Source organism: Sinohyriopsis cumingii, chromosome 3 (genome assembly GCF_028554795.1).
Source record: "Sinohyriopsis cumingii isolate HCF-2022 chromosome 3, ASM2855479v2, whole genome shotgun sequence".
In the NCBI taxonomy this organism is placed as follows: Eukaryota; Metazoa; Mollusca; class Bivalvia; order Unionida; family Unionidae; genus Sinohyriopsis; species Sinohyriopsis cumingii.
The window spans coordinates 67,493,530-67,520,772 of NC_142963.1; the positions used below are offsets into that span (position 1 = coordinate 67,493,530).

General features: G+C 36.8%; 1 protein-coding gene across 1 annotated transcript in view; it reads right to left on the reverse strand.

Moving 5' to 3' along the window:
* The window catches only part of LOC149803029 (aconitate hydratase, mitochondrial-like), a 68,789-nt gene that overhangs the window by 21,652 nt on the left and 19,894 nt on the right, over positions 1-27,243 (reverse strand). The window contains exons 11-17 of the mRNA XM_089952586.1: positions 24,169-24,273; positions 21,906-21,997; positions 21,273-21,378; positions 11,538-11,695; positions 9,102-9,360; positions 7,522-7,727; positions 2,369-2,466 (exon numbers count right to left, since the gene is read on the reverse strand). Coding sequence (XP_089808712.1) covers positions 2,369-2,466; positions 7,522-7,727; positions 9,102-9,360; positions 11,538-11,695; positions 21,273-21,378; positions 21,906-21,997; positions 24,169-24,273 — 1,024 coding nt within the window. The remainder of the gene's footprint in view (positions 1-2,368; positions 2,467-7,521; positions 7,728-9,101; positions 9,361-11,537; positions 11,696-21,272; positions 21,379-21,905; positions 21,998-24,168; positions 24,274-27,243) is intronic.

Sequence of the window (27,243 nt, forward strand, 5' to 3'; positions counted from 1 at the left end):
GAAGAGTTTGGCTTGTAAAATCTATCCTTCACCTGCCTGTACGGTAATGACGTGATCTCATCCATTAAAATTCAGTCTTGAAGAGATCTGTTGGAATTGCATCAATAAAGAGTAACATGAAAGGGAAGCAGAGCTCGATAAACAAAACCCAAATCCAATCTGAAACTACTTGGATCACCCATTTGTTGTTCAGGAAATGCATCATGATGAAAACTGAGAAATCTGGAACCAACCAGAAGGACTCTGATCAGTGGGGGTTAGTATATCACTGGTGGTTGATGGGAAGCCTTGGGAAAGCAAAACTTTGTTTCCTTAATAAAATTGCCTCTAGACTGAAATGTCTGTTGCTGTCTGAAGTCTTCTTGGGGCCAAGTCTGTGCTGTTGAGCAGGATGCCAGCTTCTCCTCTGCCTCCAAACATCTGAGGAATGAGGTGAGACTAAATAGTGATGCATCTTCATTGATGAACACATGAAAGTGTCACATCATATCAAGCCAAATCAATGTCTGATGAAGTAGTAAGGGTATTGGCCATGGAGTGGTAAACTGACCTATTTATGAATCACTTGCCATATGCACTGTTGTCTTCTATTCAAGAACATTTTCTGGGGGTTTTTTTCTTTCTTGCCAGGCAAAAATACTGCCAACAATGCTAAATCTAGCATAAATGATATATCACTGATGTTGCCACCAACTGCACACAAGCTTTAAAGTCACATAAAATACTTTGCAACTGATTTTACTGAACTGCCGAGTCAACATCTGTTCTTACCAACACTCAGAATGTCGGTGCTGTTGTGGTACCAACATGCTTTTTAAAACACTGGTGATATACTTTTTCCAAAATATGGCTCTTGAGTTCCCTGATTCATGAATTTTGTGTAAGAGACATATGGAAATCTCACCCACTGTGGAAGAAGGTGAAATGATTGTTTTCTTCTTCATCTCAACATGTGTGTGTGTGTGATTAGGGTTTTAACGTAGCTTTAAAAAAATTTCAGTCATATCGCTACGGTGTCTGCAGTGTGGCAGTTTATAGTGATGTCTAGCACTGGGGCATCAAGACGCAGACATGTAGCATTATGTCCCACCCAGTCACATTATCCTGACACCAGGCTAACCAGTCCTAACACTAACCTCTTAATGCTGAGCACCAAGCGAGGCAGCTGTTAGTACCATTTTTGTAAGTCTTTGGTATGACTCGGCCGGGGTTTGAACCAACGAACTCCCGCTTCTGAGGCGGACGCTCTAACCACTAGACCACTGGAGCGGTCTCATCTCAACATAAGCTCCAATACATTTTGTCCACCAAAGCCTTAAAACTCAATTCCATCCAATCCATGGTAGGTTTGTGTGTGTCCTCATCTGATAGAGCTGTCATAACTGCATACAACAGACCAAGCAGCATGGAAGCAGTCATAACATCATCCATAGGAGTGGACAGACCAATAATATCAGTTACGCTACACTGGAGGTCAGGAAATCAATAAGGTATCTTCTACAGGGCAAGGACTTAAGTAAAAAAAACTTCAAAAGATAAGGTAATATATTCAAAAACAATCCCCATCAGGATATCAATCCTTTGTGGACACTTCAACACATAATAAACCACCCCACATAGAGATGGATGGTTTGAAATGGCAAAGATCTAGAAGGATTCAATGAGGCCATGAGGGACAAGGTTAATCATACTTCAAGAGAAACTTAAACTTGTTTACTACCAGAGTCTCTTGCCTTTGCCAATATGGAAAATAGAAATAAAGACAACATTTTTGTCTTTCCGGGATTGCTGGATTTGAGAGGTAGTGAATTTTATATTCCTAGCATTAATGTAATGAAGGAAAATACCTGAAGTAGTCAAAGAATTCCATACAGGTGTACAATAATCCTTTTATTTAAATCAATTCTATGATGAATTGGGTGTGTTGCCTGCACACCATGCTATACTCCTACAGTATACATGGAGCAGTGGCTCAGTGGTTAGCATGATGGACTTGTGACTGAAAAGGTGCACGCATGTTTTACCAGCCAGAATCATCTACTGTGATGTATTAGTGAAGCACTTTACTCTGTCTTGGCACTAAATAACTTTTTATGTGTTGCTCAGTCATAAAACACGAAACTAAACCATACTATATCTGATGTGCATAAACATCACCCACGTACTTTCACAAAAAATCTTCACTTTTGTCACCAGCAATGCTGTCATTGCTAAAAAAAAGTGATATTTATATCTTAGCATCTGAAAAATAGCTCAAATAAATTATTCCTTTTCATTACGCGAAATTCACAAAACATTTAGCTTTCAGACTGACAAGTAGGTAAAATATTTTTGTCAAGTCTGGGCACTGATCAAGGGGAAAACTTACCCTATAAGGAGGTTGTTGGAGATGTTGTCCAGATGCCCTCTGTATTTCAGCCAAGGTCCAGCGGCACTTATGTGATCTGTGGTACATTTCCCCTTGGCCTAAAATATGACCAAACATTTCAGTCAGCTCATGAGTTATTTTAATGCATTATTTGTATCATTCTATGCAAAAAAACAGTGTTGATTTTTAATTATTGAAAATGTTTGATGGAAGTGCAATAAATCACAAAATATAGTGACTAACAAAGAAATCTGATAAAATGCAATGTTGTTCTAAAGAGAACTGCCACTCCAAATCATTACTTGTGCATGCCAATATTAAATGGATCATCTAATGAAATCTTAATTATCCTGGATTTAACAAGATATATATTCTGCACAATGTTATCTTTTTTATTTTGATTTCTTCTTGAATAAAATTAAGACATACTGGGAGTGAAACTGCACTAATATTAACAGGTCCTGCTCATGCAATCTGCTCACTGACTTTTTAAAAACAAAATAAGACCTTTAAAATTTTCAGGGAAAGCATGCTATAACAAGATGGTGGGGGTTCACATAGTGCCTCATGTTATGCAGTTTGCAGAGAGAAGAAAATGTTGCATGTTAAGGTTGGGTTCAAAACTACAGGCAGTTACCAACTTAAAATGTAGTACATGCAAAATAATGAAAACATGTGATTACATATTTAACATTTCAATTTCCAGAGAGAATCATGCATTTGTATATATAAAACAAGAGACTGATGCTCTACCAAGTGAAAAGATGAGTGACTGCATCTCCTGGTGTAGAAAGGCATCCTTCTCCTGATCTGGAAGTGCATAAATGAAGAGGGGAGAGGAAGAAGAGGGGATGAGTTGTTGATAAACGAAACTCAAAGCCCTTCTGAAATGACTTGGATCACCCACCACACATGTTCTGAGGGAATAGGGAGATCCAATGAGCTCAAACTTCGGTTTCTTACTACCTCTGTACGATTGCTTCCTAGGGATCGATATTGGTGAACATGTGACTGAGATGATCCCCTGTCCTGAGTCCACTTAACATCCCCTCACACTAGCAAAGGCTGACCCAAATGCCCACGTGGGTCGCGTGGTGAGGTTATGAGGCAGTTCCTGAGCTACTTGCCTCCAAACATCCTCTATTCCTTATGCAAAGCAACAGAGACCCAGATAGGGTTGTCAGGAAAGGGATATTATGACAAGGTTTGGGCAACGTGGATCACAGTCATGTGACATGTATCAGATGTAAATGGCCATCAAAGTATTGGCCATAGTATAGTGGGCAACCCTGGTCAATCGACTCCTAAGTGTGGATATTGCCTGATGCCTCCACTGAGTCTGAAATATGCCAGTGAGGTCAAATCCAAAACTGAACCAGCTCTGACATGGCATGGAGCACATTTTGTCTGCCATATCATTATGGGGTGGAGGGCATCTGGAAGTAGCCAACACCATATAAATGTCCTCAACAGCTGCTTGAAAGCTATACTCCAGTCCATTCAATGGTCGGATCTGAGAATGATGTGAAGATGGTTGATCTGAAGGAGTTTCGTCACACTCCCTGTGTGTCAAGGTCCAGTCTGGGTCAACCTGCAGCTCTGGAGAAAACATATGAGGTGGCATCAAAGACTCAATTGCATCTCTATGTGTATGTGTGTGATTTGAATTTTAACATGGCTTGAACAATTTTCAGTCATGATGTATGCAGTGTGGCAGTTTATAGTGATGTCTAGCACTGGGGCATCATGCTGCAGACATTAGCATCATGTCTCACTCAGTTGCATTATCCTGATACCAAGCCAAACAGTCCTAACACTAACCTCTTAATGCTGAGTGCCAAGCAAGGCAGCTGCAAGTACCATATTTATAAGTTTTTGGTATGACTTGGCTGAGATTTGAATCTGTGACTTCCCACATCCAAGGCAGATGCTCTAACCAATTAGGCCACCAGAGAGGTTTTTACATCCCTATGAAAACATCACAAGCTCTCCCTTGCAGACAAGCAGTTAACATATGGAAGTCCAGCACTGTTGGGACTACTGATTTGCCTAACGAATGGTCAGCCTGGAAGCTGGCTGCATAGAAGATGGTGTGGCTATCAATGGTACTGGCTGCTCCAAGGCCTGGCTGGAGAGACAGATTTCTCACTGAAATCTCTGTCATAGTAACGGCATGTCACCGACTGTACAGTGAGATGAATGGAATTGTCACTGAGATACCCATAAATCATAACTGGCTGGACTGAATCAACAAAAAGGTCCACATATTGGAATGGCTGGCTGGCTGGTGATGGTGCAGTTTTATTATGCAGATCCTGTACAAACCCCATGTGTCTGGACTTATAGGCCTAAAGACCATGCTCAGACATGTGGGGGGACTAACGCCCACTAGGCTTCCTAAAACTGGGGAACAATGTACCATTGAGTTGGAAATGCAAGCATAGAACTAGCTGGCTGGGATGTTTTCTCAAAAGGATTCCTGTGCTGGATGGTTGGCAATGGCTGTATAGCCTGTAACAGTGCAGTGGTATAAGGGGGTGTATCCAATGGATCCAGTATGAACCCCATATGCTCCGACTTAAAGTCTGAAGATCAGTCTAAAAGATGCAAGCGACTTAGACACACTGGGGAAATTCTCCAATGAGCTGGTATTGCCAACAATGTACTGTAAATGGTCTTCATTGACTTATACCGTCTTTCCTTCTTTTCCATTCCGTTTAGACTAATGATTTGAACATGTATTACAACTTTTAGCAAACATTTCTCCTGAAATGATAAAAGAAGAGAAAACAAAGATTAGCAATTCAGTATGTGACTAACTAGCTAATACTATATCAAGACTTTCTCGGATCATGAATTACATGCACTGTATGTTACTGACAATGCACACATAAGATATACAAACTCATGGTAGACTTACTTGCTCTGAAGTTACATATTATATACTTATAGACTATGCCTGGAACTTGTGAATTCATGTATTTAGTTGAAGTTGACCTTTCTACAGAAATGACACGCAGAAGGGAAAAACAAAGCATAAATAAGCAATGCAGCATGTAAATAACATGCTAAAACCGAATATTACAAATAGATCAGCAAAAAAAGTCAAAGTTATGCTAACTTGTAGTGACCCTGCAGAGGTTGACAATAGCTTGGGTGACATGGTCTTAAAAAGACAAAGACCCTAAAGTCAACAAAATTTCTCAAATTGTCAGAAATTTTGAAAAAGAATGTATACAACCTGCAGCAACATGACTAATCCACAACAAATCCAAAAGGAACATTGGATGAGTCAATTAGACCACAAAAATGGCTTGGACTGTCAGTGGATAATCTGTTTGATGTCACCAGTACTACAGCGAATATAAAAACTAGCAACATCTTGTGGTGTCAAAGGAAAATAATGGACAAGAATTATTGCCCTTTGTCTATTGAAATAGAAAAAGATGGTTTTCAATGGATTCGCGATCTAGCAGGCTAATATTCCTAAGTTAATGTTTGGGGAATGTATTCAAAGAAGAAATGAAAATTTAAATACAACATCAGACAGCAATTTCATCAGTGAAATTGGTGTTATTACCAGTCAAAATCTGACTAAAAATAAAAGCAAAAATATGAATTCACAGGAAATCATGAAAAAGTTGGAAGGGAGGTTTGGGGGTCCTCCCCCAACAATCCTGGGGTCCAGGGGGCCGAAGTTCCTTGGACAAAAATGCATTTTACAATTTAAAAAAAACTGCTCCTGGTGCAACTTATGATCATAATATATAACAAAATAATCATTTGAAAAACTAACAAACTTACCAAAAATTTTCAACTTGACTTGAATAATTTCACAATATTTATTGTCACATGAATTTGTTCTCCAATACTACTGGTGCTTAAGTTATTTCATGTGCATGTCAGTGTTCACATTGTAATTAAGTCAAAATAATTTCTCAATTTTTGCAGCAAATATATTATACTTCTCCCTTTTCATAACAAATCTTACAAATAAACACCCAAGTACATTACTACATACAAATAATCCCATACAGTCACTTGTCTTTTTCTCCAATGGACACAACCTGTTGATTTTCCAGTTAAGCTCTTTTTGCCACTTTGGCAACAATTTGTTTAGCCTTTCATTTTGATTGACTTTTTTGGCTCAATGTGCAATCGTTTCTTTTCCTTCTCAATGACAGCCTTTTTTGCTTGAGCTTGTATTAGCGACATGCAGCACGCATATTCTGACAGACAGCTATTTCTGTTCTCTCATGCAAGAAATCTTTCTTCTTAGAGTAATTAACTGCACTTTTTCCAGATGCTTTCTAAGCTTCAATTTTTCTGTATGCAGCTTCTTTTTTAGGTGCCGTTCCAAAATCTTCAACCACAACTGACATAGAGCAGAGGTCAAAAAACGCCAGTCCTCTAAGCATTCAGTTTTCTTATAAACTGACCAACTAAATTTCCATTGACTTTTCGCTCCAGCCATTCCCATTTCCATATGTTTTTTAAACCTTTATCTAAACTTCTCATGTCATGGTCTCTCTCTACAACTTGAGACGTCATTTTTTTTGCTGCAAGCATGCTTCTTTCTATAGCCATCAGTTTCCATTACACAAAGATTCATCGGTTGAATTTAAACTTTTGTCCAATCAGAATACTCTTTACTAGAGTCGTGGGCTAACTAATATATGGAACGAATATGTTACAAGGGTTGTTGCAGAAAGGGACTGAACAGACCGTTTTTTAAAAACCGGATCAAAGATGATTAAAAAATGGACTATATCAAGAAAAATCAGATTCAAGTCAGGAGAAAAGTGGAATTCCGCTTTAAAATGGAGAAAAATCATGCCTGTACAATGTATGTTTTAACTTACCAAACTGCTGAAAATAAATGGTTTATGGTCAAAATCAATTATTTAAATGGATTCCACAAGATAATTCTTACAGTTGCAAGCAAATGCTGTACTTGGTTATGTCTGGGACACCATTAGCCACCAAGTGGGAATATAAAGGAGTTAACCTGCAAGAGCTTCTTCTCTTTGTCTACTTGTTACATAGATGGAAAGACATTTTTCATCTTCAAGAGAAGGCAGTTTTCAGAGATAGCACAGAGTAATCCTAAAGTTATTGTCATCAGGTAATAATTTTGATGGAGAAATGCCTACCTTGATCAAGATGGGCATATCAACAATGTCCTTGCCATCCCACTTATCAAATGGGGACAGAAGCTGTAACCTCTGACTTTTGGGATCAACTTTAACTTGCAATTTGCTGCTGTCTTTAGGTGGGGCCTGGTATGTGTCCTGGCCAGGATCAAAACCCTTGGATGGTAGCTCATTTCCCATGGGACTCTTGAATTTTAATTTGGAGCCTAACAAAATATAAATGATAGTGATATTAAATAAATATGGGAAAATGCAATGGGATGAAAACTCTAACAAAATTAGGAGCATTGTTGTCATGCATCAAAAAAGACACTTTTAATGTCTCTTACAAAGGTATATGTTGTAAGATGTACCATTTGTGGGAAAAGGTCTCCATTATTATATACCATGATTTTTGTAAGGTTTGATGCCATTTTTCAGCACATGATAGCCTATGCATGATGGCCAGTCTATTTGGTAAAGGAAGATTCCACTAAGCCCCCAGAATGACTCACCGACCCAAGGGAAACTACTGGCAAGCTTTTTCATATACCCATACCAGATGAGCTGAGACTTGAAAACACATGGACAGAAATGAGATGTGAATGATCTGTAAAGATGAGCAACTTAGACTACTTGAACACCCAAGGTCCCCAATTAATTAATACCACCAACATTTGATTGAAGTGATACCTTTTAAAAATTTTGACAAAAAAAGCTTTCAATATGCAGAACATATCCAATACACTAATAAAACTGTACTATTTAAGATAGGTATCTTTATGAAAAGATTTCAACTGAAAGTACACCATGGTTCAGCATCACAATTTTTATACTGTTTATGCTAGGATCCAATGATCAAACCCTGTCAATTTATAAACTACAAATCCAACACTCTGTTACCAAAGCAATATAAAATGTTCTGAATGCTGAACATTCTATACAATTTGCTTGACATGTTTGACAAGTTTGGGTGAAATACATTTAACGGTTTGAGAATGATGCTCCAAAAATGAAAACGTTTAGGGTCAGACATACAGAGAGCTGCACAGATACAAAAAAGATGGACATAATGATAAAGATACCACAAGAATGATTGAAACCTAAATAGAAGCATTCAGAATAGTTGCTAAGGTACTGGTCAGTAACATAACCGAAGAGACTGAACTTGTCCTGATACTTCAGATAGGGATTACGCTGGTAAAAACCCTAGAAAACTTATAAGAAATGGGCATAAAAGAACGAGTTTTAAAAATGTTTACAAGCATAGGAGAGTTAAAACTTTTTGCCTGTTCTGCTGTCATGCTATGCAAAGGTTGCAATGCAATAGAAACCAAAACTATAAATGTGATGCTGAAAAAAGTTTTTGAAGTTGCAATACTTCTTATTAAAGAGCTAAATTCAAACTCAGATGACACAAATGAACATCTAAATGGAGATGTCATACCTTAGTTTATTACTAGCTGCCAAAGAAGAGCAACAGATGCTTGGAAGACCATTATATCCACAGTGTTATAAAATCCTAAATGCAGAAGGCATATGCTAAAAAAGATGCCAGGCAACTAATTTGTTCACTATGAAGATTATATATTTAAACTCACCATCAGGTGCTGTAATTGAGTCTGTTTCAGGATTGAAACCCAAATCTCCAGCAATGGCCATAGCTGTCACCAGTTCAGGGGAGGTAACAAAGGCATGAGTAGCAGGATTGGCATCATTTCTCCCTGTGAAATTCCTGTTGTATGATGTAACAATAGTGTTCTTTTCACCTTTCTTGACATCTTTACGGTCCCACTGACCAATGCATGGACCACAAGCATTAGCAAGGACAACACCACCAATGTCTCTCAGAATCTGAGCCTGGAAAGTAAAATAAAAATAAACAGATAACCTTTCTTTGGCAAAGCGTTTGTTACAGACAAAGGAACAATGTATTTCAATAAACATGATTAGAGAATGGAAAATAATTTGAATCATTAACAATAAATGCATGCTTCAAATATGTAGTGTTCGCATAATCACTTTCACCTATATTTGTCAGTATAACCTCTGTATCTGATTTTCATTAACTTGCACACAAAACTTTAACACTGCTGACCATGATGAAACAAGTATTTTATACTTAATTGGGTGAGACAGGAAAGATAGGAACTAGATTGCATATTAGCATGCAACCTTTAGGCCTATGGTAGTATTATCCACTGGTTTCTGTTGGATACAGCAAATGATATTAACCTCATGTGAGGGCATATGACTTTCAGAAATTTTAATACAAAACTTAAATATTGTTTAAACAATGAAACCTGCTTTTTGCTTAAAATAGGTAATACTGAACCTCTAGCATACCAGTATATAAACTTAAAACCTATGATAATATTACAGCAAGGTTTCAGCTCAATGCATCAACATAGGTAGAAGATATGTGACTTTCAAACTTCATCACAAAACTTTAGCATTGTTCACAACAATTAACCAAGGTTTCTGCTTCAGTAGGCAAGTCAAGAATTCCTAGTATATCAGAGTATAAACTTTATACCCAATGTAATATTTTCCTAAAGTTTCAGCTGACTGTAGCCACTGTTGTTGAAGTGACTTGTAAAAACTTGAATACTGCTAACCATGATGCAACAAGCTTTTTGCTTAAGCACTTGAGACAGGCATGACTGGAACTCCTTGCATATCAGAAAATAAACTTCTGACATTATGTTAATATCAAGCCTAAGTTTCAGTTGAATGCATCCACTGATGTCAAAGATATGTGACATTCAACAATTTTAATGCAAAACTAAACTTTGCTGACAATGACAATGATGTTATCACAGCAAAGTTACTAATACAAGGGGTATTTGAAACGTTCTGAATATTGTGTTAGAACTTGTTCATTCCATGAACCAATCAATAAATTTAGTAACAATCGACAGAAAAAATCCATTCTACACGCAATCAACTATTCTGGAAGATGACCCATGTTCTATAAGACTTATCTGTGACTGGTGAGGGGGTAGTGGCTCATGTGAAAGGGGCAGTAGATAAGAAACTCAATACACAGTGATAGATATTTCTATTATCACTGGTATTAATTCATGAGTTGTTTCTATTTCTAATATTTTAAAGAATAATTTTAAAGTGCAAAAAGGTCTGTACCAGATGGGCCCCATATTTGCTGATCATTGATCAAAACAACTAGTTGCCAAATATGAAAAGAGCGATAAGATTGTCACAGGTGTTGAAACATGGATTAACTTTTCTTTAACCATACCCAACAAAAAATTTGTCTCGGAGAAAAGGAGCAGACAGTACAAACTGCATGACACATACTGTCAAGACAGTTTTATATATATATTATTTTTGATCCCAAAGGACCGGTCATCCAGGTAACTATGGCTGACCCTGATAGTGTAATTGGACCAATTCTGATGCTTCCAAAGCTTTGCCAAAAGTTTCTGAACACTACCACACCACCTATCCACACACCAAGTACCCAAGAAAACCATGGCAATGCACTGGTACATAAATATGACATTGTGACAGGCTTCCTGCAAGAATACAGCATCCAGATTATACCACATTCTCCACACAGTCCTGATTTAGCTCCAAGCAATTCTAGCTGAATCCTTTTAAAAGATTTGCTGAGTGGCAGATGATTTGAATTCCACCATGTGGTTGGAAGTGCAGTTTTCAAGTGAAAACTATTACAGAATGAAGCAGAAAAGCATAGTATAAAACAAGAAAACCACCTATAGCAGTAAAGTCAGATTTCAAATCATGGCCTAACTTTAACTGCTGGCTGTAGTACTCTTAATGGCATCATTACATAAAAAGTTATTTGACTACAAAAGCAACCGTTGTCTGGGAAAATGACCTCAACGCAAACCTAACCTAAACACTGATGCCAGAAGGATGGACAGAAGGGCGAAAATCATCAATCCATAGGCCATATTTGCTTATCCAGCAAATTCAGGAACTATGGACAGTAATGTACAAAGCAATATTAAATCATCAAATCTTCATTAATAATAACCATCTTAAAGTTTTACCTGTCCATCTCTCTCAATAGTTGCTCGGATCTGCTCAGATCCTGGGGTAATGGTGAATTTGCTCTTGGCCTTTATCCCTTTCTCCAAAGCCTGTTTGGCAATACTAGCTGCTCGACTCATATCCTCATAACTACTGTTTGTACAGCTACCAATCAGGCCTATAATCAAAACAAATCATGACAAATGTTGTGCAATTTTGTACAAGAATTTAAAACGAACTCGATTAGGTATTAAAAATGCATTACTTTCATTTTAAGGAAATAAAGCTTGTCAAAGAAAAGATATGGACATGTGTCATTTAATACTATGCCAAAGATATGCTGTTTTAACAAAAAGTCTCTGGAAGAGACTGATACTCGACTGAGCAAAACAATTTATAGGAATTCAAGATAAGATTCTTCTTTTCACTGCTTAGTGTCGAGACCATCTCTGATATTTTTCACCAATGACACAAGTTTTGAATTAGCTGCAGTGACAGTCAAATTGGATGCAAGGTCTGCACCATTGCTCCAACTAGATATTAAAAGCCTTTTGGTGGAAATGCCATGTGAATATGACCATTCATTCAAGAGCAGCATTAATAACAAGAGTTTCAAGATGATTGCCAAGGTAGCCATACTGAATGTCAGATTATCACCATTTTCATTTAGAACCAACTTCATAAAAAGTATTTTGGTAATAACTAAATATTGATATCACCATGCATATAGGAGGAGTAGCGAAGTCAGTATTTTAAAAAAAAGACACCATATAGGCCATATTCGAGGAAATATCAGCAGCAGTTTAATCAGAACCAACTAAGTATCGTATGAAATATTCTTGTCAATGTAACTATTGGTTGAGAAGAAGCTGAGATAACCGGAATTTATGATAGCAGTCATGGCAACCATATCAGGTGTCAGATTGGCACAATTTTCATGTTGGTACAACTAGATGTCACAAAAAGTTTTTCGGTGAAGACTATCTCAAACGACCATCCATTTAGAAGGAGAAGCAATAACAAGATTTTCAAGACAGCCAATGTAATGGCCATATTGGAGTTCAGATCAGCACTATTTTCACCTGGAACTAGCTAAACATTATAAGAAGTCTTTTGACGAAACCCCATGCTGGTATGACCTTTTAATTAGTACCAACTAGACATAAAAGTCTTTTAGTCAAAACACCATTGATGAATGACTATCCATTCTGAAGGAGTAGTGGTAAACTTTTCAAGTTGATCACTGTAGTGGCCATATTAGAAGGCCAAGCAGTATCATTTTCATTTAAGACCAACAAGACCATGGGATGAATATGTATTAAGTTTCATAGCAATCCTTCATGCAGTTTAGAAGGAGTAGCTTCTTCTAAAGGATGAATGGACAATGAACATCTGACAACAGATGGACACAGGTCATCCCATAAGCTGACCAGTAGAACCAAACATTATTTGACCTTATTTCTAAAATGTTACTAGACATTGCACAGTAATTTCAAGTTCAACATGATAACAATATCTATGAACATGACACATAATTTCTATACAATGAAATATTATTGAAACAAATGCAGGACTGCATCTATGTTTTCAAAAATTTGGGCCATGTGCTCCCTTACCTACAGAATCATGGGGGCCAAATAAAAGAGGTAGTGGGGCTCAATGTTCATTATTAAAAAAATTTACTGGAAATAATGACTGAAATTATATGATGTGTGAAGAAAAGAAATGATCATAAAATGGACAAACACAACTTTTTATTGTATTATTTTTACTTTATTTTTAAATGTACCAGAAAAGCTTAATCCATATCCAGGTGAGTTTAAAATGTAATTGGGTGAAAAAAGCTTGATTATGACAAAAGTGTAAAGGTTGGCATGTATGCTTTTGTCTCTTTTTAAGTCTCACTCCAAGATAATAAACAAGAAATGCAAGTGGGCCAGATATCCCTCACCCGTGTAACTGATATATGTAAACGTGTAAAAGCAAATTCATGCATGCATTGAATATGTACAGTGGAAAGAAGAGTCTAAAGCACTTAACTGCCACACTGTCAATTAGACCTAAAAAAATATGCATGTTTTCAGTTTCACGCTAAGAAAAACCACACTGGGTCGATCAATTAGAATTGGATTTGTTTAACTATTTTCTTTCTCCCACCAAAAGTGAACCTGTTTCATGACCTATTTTTTTCCTTGGAGAGAAGATCTTTTCAGTATTACTCCAAAACATGATGTGACATAATTGTTACAAATGTGCTCTCTATATATAATTACTTAAATAAAGTCTAACCTGTCTACAGCAGCCACCCATGGGAAAAGGCCAATGTGGCCTTTGTAGAAGGTGACTTCTGAAGGCAGTTTCATCTCTCAAACTTGGTTCATGATAAATGCAGGTACTATGCACCAAAGAGCATTATTATTATTATTATGCATCTTTTATTATTAGCAGGAGCAGTATGCTTTCAAGATATATGTATTTAGTGTAGCTATTTAGCTAATACAAGAATAAAAATAATAATAAAATAGTTCCTGTAATTCATATCCACACATTACCTGTGATGCTGAAACACAGGAGAGACATTTTGTAAGGTCAGATTTTTATAATTAGGCATGAAAACAGGTGTTCACACTGCAAGTGATTGATGGATTAAGCATTTGCTCTAATCACCAAGATCAAAAGACAGTCAGCTTTGGTGAGAGACCTTTGATAACTAGGGAATGAAAAGCTTCCTGCAGCTATTGTTAGTAGCATATAAACTGTAATGGATCTCACACATACAGTGTATTTTTTTCATTCAAGATAACTTTAATTAATATCTTAAAATAAACAATTAACCGATTCATCTTTTTTATATTGAGAAAAAAAAGAAAATCATTTAAAAATAATTTTACATAAATTGAAGTACGATACAATTAAAGCTGAAGATAATGAAATATACCTGTCATGCTGGAACAAAATCAATGGTAATTCTGTCCTTGAATCTTTTTTTCCCAGAGCAATCTTCACCCTTGACAACATATGTGAATTTATTGGTGTAACAGAAGAAAACATTGAATTATATGATATGCCTTTATCTAAACAATCCCTTGCTCATCAAAAACTAAATGTGTTTAGTTTGCAAAGCTGGAGAAGTCACTGCTGATATGCTCCAGTGACAACTTTAGACAATGAACCATTGTTGGTTAGGAAACACCTAACTGATGGCCAAGGAAGGCAGATGACTGTTAAGTACAAGACATTTATTTAGGAAATATGCAACGTGGAAATCAGAATGACTGTTGAAACCAGGTGACAGCTTAACACAGGTGATCATAAGGACAGATCTAACATGTCTGTTTGTTGCTGGGTTGTTCTATTTTTTAAAAAAATATTTAGAATGAAAGACAGACGTCTAAAGCCAAGTTCCAGAAAATTGGATGGTCCAGATATCTGGAGTACTGACGTTAATTAAATATGGAAGTATTTCAGGAAAAAAAGCATAATACAGTATTGGCTTAATGCATAAACTTGTGATAACATAAAAATAATGATATTTCAGTAATATTTCAGACATTATAAACTGTCAATACCATTTTAAGGCATTTAGTGGCTTTGGTTACTTATTTCCTTGGTAATGAGACACAATGCAGCAAATTCATTTCCATGACTGCATACACTTCACTGATTTCCAAGCTAATCTTATCCCTAATTTATTATTTCTTTAAAAATGTTTTACAGTTTTAACAAAAGAGATATTTGAGCATAACTCCAAGCCTGTCATTCCCAATTCTCCTTATCAAAGGTTACTTCCCTTTCTTAAACTGCCTGACCATCAAGATCAAAATATTTATGGTTTTAGAAATAGTGGCCACATTTGAAGGTGGATCAGCATCATTTGTTGAAAAATGAAAGCCCTCTATGTCAGGATGCTTTCTGTCAAGTTTGGTCAAATTCTGTTGAGCTGTTTCTAACAAGTCATTTGAAGGCTTTTCTTTTTGAAGTAAGGGTGGCCATATTTGATAGCAGATCTGCATAATTTGGGCATTCTATCAACAGTTTTGGAAAAGAAGTTATTTAAAGTGGTTTTTTTTTAAACAGCACCTTTTCTGTTTTTTAGTAACAGTGCCAATATCTGATGACAGATCAGAATCATTTATCAAAACTTGGAAGATCTTCCTGCAAGATGCTTAAGTTTTTTACAAGGTCTGTACTATTTTCATATAAAAGTGGTCCATGTGATTGCAGATCAACATCACTGGTATAAATTTGAAAGCTCTTCATGCCAGGAAGCTATGTTACAAATGTTGTCAAGATCAGTCCAGTGGTTTCTGAAAAGTTTAATGCATGCTATATGCAAGGCTATGCAATAAGCTCACTCTACCTTACAAGCAAATGAGGTAAAGTCTATTAAGTTTGTGACTTTTTCCTATTCTGTCACGTGGCCAGTTTTGAGCATGAGGCAAGCATAGACAAGACAGCCACACTTACCTCAGCAACCAACCATTACATAACCGACTGGTGTATTAATTATTCCTAACAGAGCCAGTACAGACTTCCATACAAAATATAAAAAAATGTAGGATTTCATATAAATTTGTCAACATTGCTTGAGTGCAAGGAGACTCCAGATTTGTAGCACATTTTAAAATTTTGTAGGAATCATGTAAAAATACAAACCTGAAAACTTTTGGGCCAAATATGAATTTGGGGTCTATGCGATTCTACTTTCATGGCATAATCCAAAATGAGTGCTTCATGGAAAACTGTATCTCACCTGCATCCATGTTCTGATGTATCCCCAGTGTATCTGCCTTACAAAGGCTTTAACAAGAGAAAAGTGAAACCTATGTTTCAACAGGTTAAACCAAAGGAGACAATTCAGCTATGATTCACTATAGTCAACAGTTTAATTTCCTCAGTGATCCAAGAAACAGTGATGAGGATTTTTCTTTATCAACTGCCAATCATATTAACAGTTTAATTCTAGAAATGCCAGCCCAAAAGCATGCTTGTTCAGGAATGCTAGTATCAACATTTTGGAATTTACTGTCTAGAATGTATTAAAATATTTGTTAAGAGCAATAAACTTTTTTCAACATGCTGACTATTGCTTCTTATCAGCTAATGCATATCTGCATACAGTCAGTACCAATCAACAATCTGATTAAAATCAGATCTCCACAGTCACATGTGGGGAACTGACAAACACAGATAGAAGAACATGTACTGGTGACCTTTGGAATTCCCATCCCACTAATTTTTTGTAACCTATCAGATGAAGCATTGTAAATTTATGCTAGGGAGTGTTAATGTTAGAATTATATGTTTAGAATGACATCTGTCACTTTCAGAAATCTTAAAGTTGTGATTTGCTTCATGAACTACAAGGTCAACTGAATATCTCTCTTATTGGTGTCCACCAGATCTAGTTCTCAAAAACTCCAATAGCCAGAGCCCCTCTAACTTCAGATTATGCAATTCCTGTATTCTAAGTGAGGTGCCCATCAGGCTTGTTGAAAACAAAATATAAAAATTGCCAGTGCAAACATATGTTGACATACCTGCCATAATACAGCACACTCTGATTAAAACCAGATCACCACTGTCCCAAGTGTCATAATTTTGTAATAATCCCAAACTCCCTGACAAAGTAGTGTTTCGAGAAAACACAATTTTCTGTAATCTTCGAAAATAAAAATAAACCACTTCAGTATATCCACATTACATGTAGTATATATAAACAGTAAACAATCATGATTGGAGCTGATGCAAAACTATCCTTTGGGCAGATTAAATAGCAGCAATTAAAGTTAAAGAAGTCAGATATAATCCACCATTTCACATTTTACTTAACTTATTGATAATAGCTAATGAGATATGTTTGAAGACTGCAGTGGGAGAGAACATTGTGCTAATTTGCATAATTATAATAAGGATGTGGAAAAACCTAATATAGGTAAATCAAAAGAGATGCTAGATATGTGTAAGAGAACAGAAGGTATTACTTATTACTGCTATGAATAAGACTGTTTAAGCCATATTATAGATTTATGACAAGTTTGTAAACAGCAACAACATTTGCATGATCATTTAAATTCTCAGAATAGTGTTTAAGTGTGAATCATTTCTGAAGCCAATTTAGGCAGCAATTAGCTATCAGCAAAGCCCAACAAAAATAAGTTCCGAAATCCTGGTTGAAGAAGTATTACCAGCAAAAACAACCTGACCAAAAAACAAAACAATGGAGGAGGCAGTTAATTCTTTGTGTATACGTCAACTTGGTTCTGAGCAGGATTGACTCAGAGAATCCAGCAGAGAAGTTTGAACACCTGGAACATCCAGACTCTAGTGCAAGGGTCTCAAAATCAAACCACCTTGAGAGCCACATGAGGGGATTTTCAATGGCCCAAGGGCTGCACCACCTTTGTTATCTCTCATGACACCATGTGATGCCAATCATTTTGTGGGCCACAGGATACAGCTTGGCAGACTGCATGTTTGAGACCCCTGCTCTAGTGAGCGTAGTGATGAACACTAATGACACTTGCATTACCTTCAAGCGTCTTATCAAATCATTTAAAATGTAGCAACTGCAATGTTGTGTGACAAATAATATTTTTAAAAAAAGTGTCAATTTTGGACATACTGAAATTGAAAGTCTGGGCTTGTTCTAAAAAAAAAATTCTTTGAGCAGTGATCAGATTGGATTTAAATCAGATTGTATGAATAAAGGTCCAGTGAGAATAAAATGATGTATCAATTCCTTTAATTCCTGAAACCTGAATACTGTTGGTCAAGATAATGATCATAAACATTACAGGGTTCATACTAAACTCTGAATGATAAATTCAAAGACTTTTCCCTAACTTTCCAAGACCACAAACATAGATTTCCAAAACCTATTTTCGCTAACATTTTGTATACAGGTTATATGAACAAACAACGAATGCAAAATACTACAATACTGTTCAATGATTAAATTCAAACTATATTTAATTTCCTAAAATTGCTTTATAATGATCTGGAAGATAGGTCAACATTCATTGTTATTTCAAAAATATGTCACTTGTGCATCAGATTTAATACAAAATAAATTTTTCTCTAAACAGACATCAGTATTGCTTTAAATGCATTATTATAGTTGCTGTTTTTTCTCTTTAATCATTTTGGAAAAAGAAGCCACCACTGTCATCTTTTCCCGTGCTTTTCTCCCAAGAGCATTTGACTCTGTGACAAGCACAATGAGGCCTTTTAACTCTGCTTCTTCTGCCTTCTGAACAGAGGAAGCATGTAGGCTGGCAAAGCCAGCTTTAAGACGCAGCTTTTTGTCTTTTAAGTTCTTCCACTTCATCCATTGCTAACTCCCTATTATTTCATTTTCTGATTTTCTCCTCATGCTCCTCCTCTGCTTTCCTCTCATCCAGATAGGCATGGTACTAATGTCCTGCAGAGGAGGCATATGTCATCATTTCATTGCTAATGATGATTTCCAAAGGTCCACCTGCATTTCTCACTGTGTCAATACTTAGCCTTTGAGCTCTGAGGCTTTCTTTGCTGAGCTTCTCAACAGATACCTGTTTGTTGACTGAAAATCCTCTCTCCACTGTTGCATGCCCATGTGACAACATTTTCTGGAGAATATTCCAAAGTTCAACATATTCCTTTCTTTCGGAAAGGACAGAATAAAACACTTCATCAAGGCTGTTATCATCTGTTCTATTGAAGCATTTCAAGGGATGATTGTCTGAATGGATAACTTCATCCACTAATTTTCCATACTGAGTCAATATTTAATCACATCAGGACTCAACTTTTCCTCCTGCCTAACACATAATTCTGAGGACCATACTGAGTTTCGCTTCTCCCTTTCCCTTATCTGACAACGTACAAAATGCCTTACGTTTAGATGTCTTATTCTTTTTCAGACATTCCTTGTATTTCTCTTGTTCAAGCGAGATATTGTTGAAAGAGCCAAGACCTGGCATTTTTAAACACAAGGTGAAACATAACTGAAGACGTAAACTGACTGAAAATTTTTTGAATCTTCGAGCATGTTACTTTCGTGCACTTTCTACACAGAGTGAGCGCTTGTTCAATGTAACCAAAATTCAAATGGCTGAACAGACTTGTTAAAAAAAATCATGAATTAGTGTACTGAACATTCTGACTGGCCAAAGTTGATGAATGATTCATTAAAAAGAAGCCAGGAATACTGACTACATCCGAATCTAACGACCTTAGCCTATTTTATTTGTGATAATAATAATAATAATATTACTGAGGACTTTGTATAGCGCCTAATGTTTAGAAGCTCTAAGCGCTTTACAACATTAGATAACGCCTAAAACATATATAATGATATGATTATGAAAAACAAACACCATTAAATTAGAAAACAAAAAATCTGCTGAAAATTGTTATGGTGCTGACTTCCTCTGATGAAGGGTGTAGCTGGCTTGCTTTAATGAAGAGTGCATGTGTTATTGATGTCACTGTGAAGGCCAACTTTGGATGGCCAAACAAATGCTCGTTTGTTATTGCGGCAGAAATGAAACTGAACAGGTCATCAAAAGAAAAAACCCAGGAAAACTTTGATTATAGTCTGACTATACATCCCGTTTGTTTGTACCTCACAACTGATTTCCATAATGAAAACATTTAATGTGATAAAAAGTGCACAGAACTTAGTCACTTGAATTACTGATTTATAATTTAGAACATGTGACCAGAATGGCACTAATACTGACATCCCCTGCACCTTTCATGCTTAACGGACTTTCCATACTAATATGGCACCATATTGCATACACTATAGGCTACTTTATTTCCATCACCCCTAGTTCATCCTATTTGGTAACTGCCGGATAATTCCGTAACGCTGAGTTTGGAATTATATCCCTTTGCAAACATGAACATAGAAATTAAACTGCTTGATAAATCCACGTGAAAGGCAAATTTGTTGATGTCATTCTTTTTCTTTGCTTGATTCAACACTGTAAGTATCAGAAGCAGACGACATATGTATACAGCTGTTGTCGTGAACACACCCCATTGCTGAAAACGGACTTGCCCAGAAACTGGAAATGGATTTCAAGCATGTCCATGTCCATCTATTATATTGAAAACTTCCGTTAGGAATGAAACGCGCAGATGATGATGGTGTTAGGGCCCCTCTACTCACAGTCATGTTAGAAATTATAAATCAGAGAATGAATTGACTAAGTTCTTTGCACTTTTTAACACATTAAAGGTTTCCATTACTGAAATCGGTAAGGGGTACAAACGGGTTGGTATAGTACGACTATACATCTGAATCTAACAACCTTGGACAATTTTATTTGTGATTATGGAAAGAAATTAAAAATACTGTGTTTGTTTCAATTTTCAAAGACTTTTAAAGACATCTGGGTAATCTGCTCAATTTTCCAAAACTTTCAAGTACTTGAAAATGCTACCTCATTTTTCCCAAACTCTCAAAGACCTTCAAAGACTGTACAAACCATGCATTAGTTTTTCTCATGAATTACTGGCATCTTTCTTAACTCATCATTTCTGCTACCACATTCAACTTATTTAATTTCTTTATTTTCTTCTTGCCTAATCCATACTGTCTTTTAAATCGGGAAACCATGTGCTATGCACCAGTCTATCATATTTGTCATCCCTACCTGTGTCGATATAATTGTTTTAAATTCATTCCATAAAATCTAGAACAATTGGCCTCTCTGCACAACTGTTCTCCAAAAAATACTTCATTTGCTACTCGATGTGCTTACCAACTTTGATTTCTCTTGGCCAGCCTTTTTCATCTGCTATTTTACCCAGCTGTGAAATTGGATTTGCAAGATCTGGTGTAAAGGGTCCATTTACATGTGGCTCCAGCTAAAATCAATTAAAAAGTCTACATATACTTGTAAATTTTGGCAAAATAATTGCTTCTGCAAAACATTATTGCCACATATGATCAGATTATGCAAAACAAAAAAATAATTACTGTGGTAGAGAATTATGAATCATTTTAAGTTTGCTGACTAATGATAGTCTTAAATTTATGACTCTAACTGAATATAATTTGGTAAATTCTGTTTAGAAAAAATGAAGTCATTACTATATATAGGCAAGTAGTTTTAACAGGCACATATAATTGTTCCAGTGGTGTTTGGTTAAAGAAAAAGAGCTAAATTAAAAAGAAATTTTTGGTGTTTTAGCCAGCTGTGCAAGAAAGCTTACGTCCCACAAAAACATTCAACAGCACTATTAAGAAGTGGTCTTAAATAGACAGAGACTTAAAAAATAACATCTGGAATGTGTTGACTCTTACAAAAAAGTTTCCCACGTGCATTAAATTAATTCTGCCCTAATAGAAAAGAAAACCAATGAAAACGACTAGCAACAACATTCTTATTTACCGTATCCAAGTTTATTTCCACAACCTGGTCATATTTGCAGTTGCCATCAGCTGACAGAAGGTTCTTGTATTGATTGGCTATAGAGGCAATATCTAAAATAAAAAATAACAGGCATATTGCATTTGAGCAAAAATAATTATAACTTGCACTGTCCATTAATCTAAAGTTACCTATGCCATGTTTTTTTCCCTCCATTTTCTAACATAATTAAAAAAGAAGTGTTGACAAATACACATTTTTTTAACCATACACAAAGCAACTGATCTTCACCTTCTTATACATTTCTTGGTCCACAGAAATCACAAAGAACAGAATTAGATGAAAATTTGTTTATTCAAGGCCTCAACCTTTGCACTGCTCCAGTGGCCTAGTGGTTAGAGCGTCCGCCTCAGATGTGGGAGGTTGTGGGTTTGATCCCAGGCCGAGTCATATCAAAGACTTATAAAAATACTAACAGCTGCCATGCTTGACAATCAGCATTAAGAGGTTAGTGTTTGGACTGGTTGGCCTGGTGTAAGGATAATGTGACTGGGTGGGACAGTGGCCTAGTGGTTAGAGCGTCCGCCTCAGATGTGGGAGGTTGTGGGTTTGATCCCAGGCCGAGTCATATCAAAGACTTATAAAAATACTAACAGCTGCCATGCTTGACAATCAGCATTAAGAGGTTAGTGTTTGGACTGGTTGGCCTGGTGTAAGGATAATGTGACTGGGTGGGACATCATGCTACATGTCTGCGGCATGATGCCCCAGTGCTAGACATCACTATTAACTGCCACACTGCAGACATTGTAGCGATATCGCTGAAAAACTGTTAAAGCTACGTTAAAAATCCAAATCACATACACACACACACACTCAACCTTTGCAAAGTTGGCCAACAGTGTCATGTGATCAAAACAAACATTCTTTTTGTAAATAAAAGTCATGTGCCTTAAGGTGAAAAAGTGATATAATGAACAGTGTTCATCAATCAGGAAATGTATCTCTAATGGAATAAGGGTGCACATTCATTCAACACCAAATTTTCCTAATCAACAGATGTCAGACCAGGTCAAGCTGGTATCAACAAATCCACCACCCCTATAAATGATGGTAGGGTTAGTCGATGCCCTGCCACACTGTGCACACATTACACATTGCAGTTTTGGGGGACAACCATCTCACAACTATTTTTGCCCCTTTAAGACAGGTTATAGCTTTGAATATTTGTTAGCAAACAGAAACGATGAACTGAAAAATCAATCACTTCTTAACATACTTATAAAAGTTTCACTTGGAAACAGCTGTTCATGCTTTAAAAATATCTGGATAAGCCAGTTGCTCTCCTTGCTGACAACAAAGGACTGTCATCTTATGTGAGAAGCCTGTGATGAACAGGAAATCCAAAGAAGCCATAAATGGCTTTTCTTTATGACACATGAACCAAAACTCCACCTGACTTACATATTTTAAATATTGAATGACCCATGATCCTATTGAAAAGGGATGTAACAAGGATCTCATTTCAAAGACAAACATTTTCTTTCGAGATATATCTGTCACACTGGCACATTTCAGCTGTGATAGCATGACTACTTTTCTAACCATCCAACAAATGCAATGCTTTGACCCTCAAACCTAGTGATAAAAACTGGCTTACTTTTGAATTTGACATCTTGACAACTTTGAGTTAAACTGTCAACATGACTGAAGTAAAAATTCACTTTGCATAGACTGAGCACTCACTGTAGATACATTCCAATGAACATTTAAGGCAGAGTGAAACCATTATCCATTTAGGAAACACCTGGCCACTGACCTCTGAAGACAGGACATTTATCTAAGAAAATTGCCTAGAGGAAATTAGAATGGCCACAGGTAACACGTGCCATATGCCCATTTGATTTATGCACTTTCATTTTACACCATTCATAATGAAGAAATAATATTCAATTTGTGCCACTGTGCTTGTTTCATGCCATTACTGATGCCACATGTACAGCTCACATATGTACATCTGGGAGCATCTCATTGTTCAGTAAGGGAGCACAATTACTTTTGATTTGCACAAATTTTGATTTATGCAGTAACCTCAGGAATGCATCCATAGCATAAACTGAGTGTGTGTGTTTGTCTGTCTGTCTATGAGTATGTGTGTGTGTGTGCATGCGCTGAAGTGCTTTCTTTTCTAGATGAGGCATGACACGAGCATGAACATAATAATCCAGTGGTTACATACAAGGACTAGTCTTGCATATAGGCAAGCTGGAACAACTAAGTTTACCTCCTCTGTTGGTAGCTCTAAGATAATCCTGCATGCGGTGATTGTATGGGAATACAGAGGTTGTGGCACCAATTTCAGCTCCCATGTTACAAATTGTTCCCATGCCTGTAAAGAAATCAGACAAGTTACAATGCATACATATGTACAATGTCTATAACAATGTTAGATAAGTATCATACAGAACACTATGTCTAGTTAGAGAACAACACTAGGCTGCACCCTCCCCATAAATACTTTTTTTTAAACTAGAAACCTGTTCATGCAACACAGCTACCCTAATGCAATACGCTCAAAAATAACTCAAACACAAACCTTAACCAATCAACATACAATGGGCAGGCTAGGATAAAACTACATACACCAAACACTTGCATGCATTAAACAATTAAACACTGAATTTTTACACTAAACTGGCCATCAAAATAAAAGTAGTGATGAGTACATCTATTTGTTACTACATATATTTTTTAAAGAGGACACATCATACTAGAGGCAATCCTACCAGGTGAAGCTGCCAACTAAGTCACAAAAGACAATGTAAACTTCACTTTCTTCTATTAGGAAAGTGAAAACTACATGCCCTGAGATGTTTTACTTGTACATTGACAGTAGTTTTGGGCTTTTGAGATGCTCCTTCAACCCAACTGAGTAGTTACAGTGCTGTAGACTAATGTGAAATGTATTTCATCACGTGTTTTCTGGCATTTATATCAATCATACCAACAAAACATCATGTATCTCGATGTGGATGCTCATATTTGCAGGGAGGTATGGGATCATTTACTAGTTATGTTATCAGGTATTCTCAGAGAAACATAATAAATAATTTGCTTTCTCCTTTGATTACATTCCATTATTACATTAACATGAGGAAAATAGGTGACAGGCGAAGGCAATGCTGAGCATCCATGCTCAGTTCCTGAAAACCAGTCATTTCCTTTGGTATACCTTCAAAGTGGAGGGCCTTCTAGTTTAGTTATATGATTGATGAGATGGTTGAAATTCTTTTTGTTCACCAGTCTCTTCTGACAAGATGGATGAAAGCCCTTCAACTGTATCTGTTTTGAGTAGGATGGGTCTTGAGGGTATTTTCCAGGCAACACCTATCACTAGATTAAGCAAACTCTCCACTTGTCTACAATACAAAGGGTATTGGAATCACTTTACCTTTTTGGTCTCTGATTTTGTGAATTATTTCTGGTAGCAGGACTGGAGGAGGAGGGGTAGGTGTAACCCCCAAAACCTCACCCAGCTGATTGAAGGTGCATCACTGGCAAATGCCTCTGGGTCCAGGACCGATGAAACAAATGTGGGCAGTTTGTGGTTCCACAATGTCACAAAGAGATCTGTCATCAGGTGGCCCCAAAGTGTACACATCCATTGAAAGACTGTTCGGTGGATAGACCATTCAGCATGAAGGATTGGTCCCATTCTTGACAATGAAACAGCCAGGTCACTAAGCATACCCAGAATATGTCTGAAAAGGGCAGTTAGATTCATCTGTGCACATCTGTGGAGAAATTCCCAAACATGCAGGCATAAATCTGGAGATTCCATCCCTAGTATGATGACGTAGGCCACCACCACAGAACTGTCCAATATAATGAGGACTACCTTTCCATGTATTTGGTTCTTCCAGAAATTAAATGCATTTAAAATGGCTTCTGTATCTAGGTTGTTGATGTGGTGAGGCAGCTCTTGCAGCACCCGTTTGCCAATGACCCTGCTGAAGCTGGGCAATATATGGGCTCCCGAACCATACGAGCTGGCCCATGTACAGAGGAAATTTCTGTGTCTGGCTTGTATAAAGTAATTCCTACTGTAAAGGAAGTCCTACTGTGAGCCATTGTTTGTTGTGCCACTAACACAAGAAAGACACCACTTCATCTGAGATCATGATTTTGTGACTGAGACTAATGGAAATGGGATACCATTAGACTAACAGGGCCATTTACAGAGTGTGTATAAAACGGCAGGCAAGAACCCAATCTGCTGCTGTGGCGTGTCATCTTAGGTGTTGCAAAGTTGCTATGATCCACTCCTTGTCAGGAATCAACTTTGCAACTTCAATATTCAGTGTTTGCATGATTAAGTTAGACATAATTATTGAGATCTGCTAGGTGGATGAAATGCTGGGATGGAATAAATTCTTATTTGTCCCAATTGATCAGAAACATTGATTAAGGAGAAGACTGTTTCTGTCTTTTACCAGAGAAAAACTGAGCATGTGTTTTTAGAGGATGTCATCAGAAATGCTGCCGTAGCTGCTGATAGGTAAATTTGGAGAGAGATGGCTAAGGCAGCAAAATTTACATCTGTAGATGGCTTAGCTTTGTTTACTGCCTGCAAACATATACAAAATCAGTCAACATGTAAATAAACATCCATAAGGCTGTCACTGATAGAGGAACTAGATTAGTTATGATTTTTATGTTAATTCTTTTCTTAATGAATGTACCAATGATATTCACATCGAATGTGGCATCTCAAGTAAGAAACAGAAGTTGCTGAGAATTGGTTAAAGTACACATTACATATCAAATTGATTTTCTAATAATCCTGATAAATAATTCTTTAAGTTGTAGCAGTTACCTTAAACAACACTTTAAAAAAACAGTTTCAGGTTTGTAATCCTCTGCATAATTTCTTAATTTAGATCCTGCATAAACATCCCATGCACAAGTTCAGGTAGTACATGCAGTTCCATGATCCATTTTTGTCATGACATACATATATCTTATAATAGGAATCAATATCATGACAATCCTATGGATATTTTACTGAAACTGTCAAAGATATTCAACAAAGACATAACTTGCAAACTAAATCCTGTCTAAATAGGTGGGAAAAGACACAGAAAATGAAACACTTGCAAGACGAGTTTTGGCATGCACATTATTAACAGATGTCAGCTGTTTAGTTAAGTTGGTATACATTCTGGCTGGTCAATTTCAATACTGGCTGGATGGACAGCCTGGCCATAAGCCTGCTGAGATAGTAAGACCACAAACACTTGTTCTTCTTCCAGTTGCAGTCACCCAGGATCAATGTAGCTGTTGGAATGTGTCCCCCACA